This window comes from Xyrauchen texanus, chromosome 19 (assembly GCF_025860055.1).
Source record: "Xyrauchen texanus isolate HMW12.3.18 chromosome 19, RBS_HiC_50CHRs, whole genome shotgun sequence".
Taxonomy (NCBI): Eukaryota; Metazoa; Chordata; class Actinopteri; order Cypriniformes; family Catostomidae; genus Xyrauchen; species Xyrauchen texanus.
The window spans coordinates 39,082,198-39,088,197 of record NC_068294.1 but is presented as its reverse complement, the minus strand read 5'-3'; the positions used below and the strand labels follow the sequence as shown (position 1 = coordinate 39,088,197).

The 6,000-nt window shown below is 35.1% G+C and overlaps 1 protein-coding gene across 1 annotated transcript in view; it reads left to right on the top strand.

The window, feature by feature from the left end:
- The first annotated feature begins 188 nt into the window (after positions 1 to 188).
- The window catches only part of LOC127659400 (alpha-1,3-mannosyl-glycoprotein 4-beta-N-acetylglucosaminyltransferase B), a 130,020-nt gene continuing 124,208 nt past the window's right edge, over positions 189 to 6,000 (top strand). Inside the window, exon 1 of the mRNA XM_052149201.1 lies at positions 189 to 438. Within this exon, the coding sequence (XP_052005161.1) occupies positions 342 to 438 (97 nt within the window). The 5' untranslated portion in view covers positions 189 to 341. The remainder of the gene's footprint in view (positions 439 to 6,000) is intronic.

Here is a 6,000-nt window from a genome sequence, read left to right as displayed (position 1 = left end):
CCACTGAGTGACTTATATGCCCTCGTTGATATTAATAAAACATATATACATTACAGTACATTTAGGATATGTGTTTTTGTTTTTGACCGCATGGAGGAGCAACTGCACCATGAGCCCGAACCCGTCCAGCACGAGCGTGTACAATATGAGACTGAACACACTCATTTCACAACACTGTTAAACGGGCTCTTGCAGTGGAGCAGTAAACACAAAGCCCGCTCCTCTCCCTCATATGAGCGCGCTGCTGTCATTAACGCACAGACACACCGCGGCAACGCACGCGCCAGACGCGCTCCAGCACACGGGTTCGGTTCGGACATGATCCCGGCGCGGACCCGGAGATGAGGCTCAGAAATGGCACCTTCCTAACAGTCGTACTATTCGGGTTATGTGGGCTTATCTCCTTATCGTGGTACACCGCATTCAGCAATTCCAAAGGTAAGACACCGGCTCTCCGTCTGAGCGCGCGCCGGGGGCGTGTTTACAGTTTTGGAGTCTTCATGTCCATATGCATCGCGTCTGCAAATCAAATGCGTTTCTTCTTGCATTCTGTCAAGCGTTCAAATGCAGCACTGAAGCGCTTGAGCTGCAGAATAGTGGACAGCTGTTTGTGCGATGCGTTCAATGGACGCCTCGTTTGTGCACCTTGTCTTGAACTGTTCCTCAAACTATCAAAGCATGCTGATATTTCCTTGATCCAAAGAAAATAGCATGGTACCTTAGCTCTAAAAAAAGAGGGCTCTTTAATGATAGGCTATTAATAGTTAAATTTAGAACCACAACTACCTAAATAAGCCCTTCCTGCTGAAATTGTTCTTTTTGTTTTGACACCTGGACTGTCAAATCAAGACATTTAAAAGGGTTTGCTGTTGTTACATGCCAAAGATACCTAATCTGGTGCTATTTAGAACCTTTTTTCTTCAGAGTGTTTCATGCAATGAACTGTTTGGCGAATATTTTGATGGGAGTTGCATGATAGGTTCATTTTGAATCAGAGCATGTTAGTTTCTTACAATCTAATGATGATGATGCTGAGATTTCTCATTTTTAACACGTCTTCTGTCCATATTGAAGGATTCAGTTGTCATCATAAAGCAGGATAGCTAAGTTATATTACGGCATGTGTATGTATCTTGTTATTTGGTGCCTTGCTTGGTCTGAAATGATGTCCAGCTTGAATCAATTGGTGATGAATTTCTCATGAAATGCTGTAGAAGAGGTGTCATGACTGACATCAGAAATGGATATGAGATGGCATTACAGCATTCTTTATGTTTAAACTATGATTATGGTTTCCAAAATGACTTGCTTATTTTTCAGTGTGATCCTTTTTCAGATTTTGTTTTAAATTAGTTTTACAGACTCAAGCAGAGAATGTACGTTTTGGGACTCCATAGACATGAATCTATTTTTATTGATATAGTTCAAAGAAAAAAAATTTGGAAAAAAAAAAAATCTGAATTTATTTATAATTAAAAAAATTAAATCAAAGGAAAAAAATTCTGAGAAAAAAAATCAGCAAAAAATACATTAAAGAAAACAAATTCGAAGGAAAAAAAATACTAAGCAAAAAAATCAGAAAAAATAAATAAATAAATAAATATATATATATATATATATATATATATATATATATATATATATATATATATATATATATATAGGCCTATATGTTTTTTTTTTGTGTGTGTTTTTTTTGTAGGACAAAGGCTCAGGAAGGCAATAAGACACCTACAAAAATTTAATAAAAATTCACCTAGTGAAAAAATAAATAAAAAATCACCTAGTGAAAAAATAAATAAAAAAATCACCTAGTGAAAAAATAAATAAAAAAAATCACCTAGTGAAAAAATAAAGAAAAAATCACCTAGTGAAAAAATAAAGAAAAAAATCACCTAGTGAAAAAATAAAGAAAAAAATCACCTAGTGAAAAAATAAAGAAAAAAATCACCTAGTGATTTTTGCTTTCCACCTTGCGGTTCAGGGCTTCCATACAAACCAACATTTTTACTGTATTTTAATTCTTAGATTCAACATTGAATCTATGGTTCCTCTGATATACCTTTTAAGCCATAAAAAGTCTTTAAAGGAATATTACGGGTTCAATACAATTGAACCTCAATCGACAGCATTTGTGGCATAATGTTAATGACCAAAATTTGACACAATGTTCAGTTTTGGGTAGACTATCCCTTTAAGATGTGTCTTCATTGGAGTTAAACTATTGGGTACAATACAATACAACAGCTTTTGTGGTATGATGTTGATAACCACAAAAGAAATATTTTGACTTGCCTCTCGAAGGGTCAGAAATTAACCTTATTATTACAGTGTAATATTACACACATCTTTGTGCAAATAACTCTTATTCTTTAGCTAATGCAGACCAATTGGCAGCATGTGTGAATATAGGACTGATTTTCTGGCAGGTGAAAATGAGTATTTCTCTCTGTCACCTCTCTCTTTCTCTTTCTCTTTTAGTCTAGCAGGGTTGTTCACAAATCATAGCAAATATACTCTGTAGTCTGACAACTTAATTGTACTGAAGATTTTGCTTTATTAAATGCAGGACAGATAATCTATATACAGTACGTTTATGTTGTGGGTCTTGATTTTGTTTGTGCTTTTTTTTTTTTCAGTGGGAAATGTCTTGTCTCAAAATCGATAGATGAATGTAGTGTAACTTAAGCCTTTTGTGTGTGTGTGTGTGTGTGTGTGTTTTCACTCTGAAGTCCAGCGCTTGAATGTGACCATAATTTGCTGTTGTCCTGTCAGTATGAACATCTGCGCTTGTGCATATTTGCAGTGAACACCAAATTTCTTATCCTGTTGCCAAACACTTATTCAATCAGGTTTAGAATACATTGAGAATACATGAATATTGAATTTACCTATTGTGTTGGACTGGTTACATATATTGCTTCTTCGGTCTTACACACAAGGCCTCACATACATGCTGTAATATGGGATGTGTTTGAAAATGAACTCATGCAATAGATGTTTGAGTGTATCAACATTGCAACTGTTCTTTGTGTGTGTGTGGCTATATATGCAAATTTCAACTGATTTTGTACGTTTCCAAGTTTGTCCACTCTATTTATTCCAGCTGAAATTATCTAGACTGATCTTTTGAGAACAACCATCGACTATCTTTGTGAGCGCATGTACTCAGGACCAAGGCAAGATTAAGATTGTCGGAGGGGTGGGGGGTTTGGCAGATACGAGTTGGCGTCCATCGCAGCTGGACCACCTAGTTCTCCTATGCCTAGAAATGGCCCTGCATGTACTGTATTATGTACAGTAGTCCATATCATGTTGTCCTTATTTCTACCCTAAACCATTTAGTTCTTGGGTCTTTTGATCTCTGAATAGGCTTGTCACAAATAGTGACCTTTAACTTACAATAGACGCGCCACAATTTGTGAAAAGTAGTCTCTGAAAACTGTATTGGGTGAATCTTATGTAACTCGTGATGAACATATTTCATGGAAAAACCAAAATAGTTATCTTAAAGAAAATTAATCCTATTTTCAGGACCATTAAGCACCTTCCCCCAATTGTCAGCAGTTTACTGTAATTAAAATGTGTAATGTGAAACAAATTCATTCTCATGACTGTAATGCTTAACAAAGGTATATTATTTATACATATACTGCACTTTATGTACACTCCTAAAGTACAACTTTAAATGAATAGTTCACCCAAAAATGAAAATTCTCTCATTGTTTACTCACACTTATGCATAAAATAAATATAAATAAATAAAATAAGTCAGCATAAAAGTAATCCATAAGACTCCAGGGGTTTAATCCATGTTTTAAGAAGTAATTTGATAGTTGTATTGATTACTTTTATGCTACCTTTATGTGATTTTTGGAGCTTGAAAGGTCTGGTCACCATTCACTTGCATTGTATGGACCTACAGAGCTGAGATATTCTTCTAAAAATCTTGGTTTGTGTTCTGCAGAAGTCAGTCATGTGGTGCTTGTTTATTTTCACTTTCACATCTTGAAGTGAAAGTGGAGATTTAGATTAAAACATTAATTTAAATATTGTTCTGTTTCTCACCCACACCTATCATATCGCTTCTGAAGACATGGATTTAACCACTGGAGTCATATGGATTACTTTTATGCTGCCTTTATGTGCTTCATAGAGTGTCACCATTTTGGTACCCATTCACTTGCATTGTGAGGATCTACAGAGCTGAAATATTCTTATAAAAATCATAATTTGTGTTCAGCGGGAGAAAGTAAGTCATACACCTCTGGGATGGCATGAGGGTGAGTAAATGATGGGATAATTTTTGTTTTTGATGAACTATTCCTTTAAGTGTTCAATTGAATTTAGTTTATGCCGATTTTAATGATTTGAAAAATCATTGTGTCCATTTGGAATGATTTTTTATTTTGTTTATTTATTATTTTCTCCCCTTTCTCTCCTCAATTCCTAATGCCCAATAAATCCTTGTGGTGGTATAGTGACTCACCTCAATCCGGGTGGCGGAGGACGAATCTCAGTTGCCTCCACGTCCGAGACCGTCAATCCGGGCATCTTATCATGTGGCTTGTTGAGTGCATTACTGCGGAGACATAGTGCGTGTGGAGGCTTCACGCTATTTTCCCCGGCATCCACGCACAACTCACCACACACCCCACCGAGAGCGAGAACCACATTATAGCGACCACGAGGAGGTTAACCCATGTGACTCTACCCTCCATAGCAACCGGGCCTTAGGAGACCTGGCTTGAGGTACTTAGCACGTCCTGGATTCAAACTTGCGACTCCAGAGGTGGTAGTTAGTGTAGTTACCCAGGCTTTTGGGATGATTTTAATATTTTAATTACTGTATGACAGTAATGAGAATTCATTTTTGCACATTCACATTAAAATATTTTTGGCGAGGGGGTAATTCTAGTGACAGGACAAAAATTCTTCATGGTTTAAAAAAAGGCAAATTTTTGTTTATGCAAATTATAGTTTATTCTTCCCTGCAACACTTCAAACCATTAACATTAGTTAACATGAACTACTGTTAAACAATACTTTTACAGGATTTTGTAATCTGGTTTAATGTTCATTTCTACGCATACATTTATATACAGTATGTTGACATTAGTGAAGTGGCATTATGAACATAAACAAACAATGAATTGTAGTATTTTTATACATTCGCATTAACCAAGATTAATAAATGCATCAAAAATATTTTTTATGTTAATTTCAAAGTATTCTAATACATTTGTAACACTACACTTTGTATATGTTGACATTAGTTAATGCATTATGAACATGATCATGAACAAACAATGAATTATAGTATTTTGATAAATTAACACTAATGAAGATTAATAAATACAGTCAAAATTATTGAAAATTGTTCATTGTTAGTTCATGATTAACTAATGATAATGATTAGAATAGAAGTGTTACCTTTTTACTTTTAATGTGCATATATATAATATTTATATATAATATGTTTTTTAAATCATGAGATTGACCTCATTACAGCTTTAAAATCATAAAAATCGACCAATAGAAATATAAGAATTTTTTAACTCCCAGAGAAGTTTTGAGCTTCTTGTCATGAGAAACATAGCTCACTCAGCAGTTGTGTGGTGATGTTTTGCTGGAGCTGGAAAAAATAAAACAAACATCTCGTACTTGTCCAAGCATGCCTGTAAAACACTCTGACATGAGTAAGATCAAGGGAACCACAGTTTCTCCTTCATAACAAGCCTTCACTACTTTTCAAAAAGGGTCTAGTGAGCTAACACAGGAATATTCCAGTCAGCCGTACAATTTGTTTTTTTTTAAGGAGTATTTCATCCAAAAAATTAAGGCCTGTCATCATTTACTCACACTCATGTCATTCCAAACCACATATCAATGACACCCTACTTTTACTGTGCTTTTTTGTCCTTTTTGGAGCTTGACAGCCCTGGTCACTGTATGCTTTATTCATATTGAAAAGAGCAGTGTGAACATTTTTCAAAACTT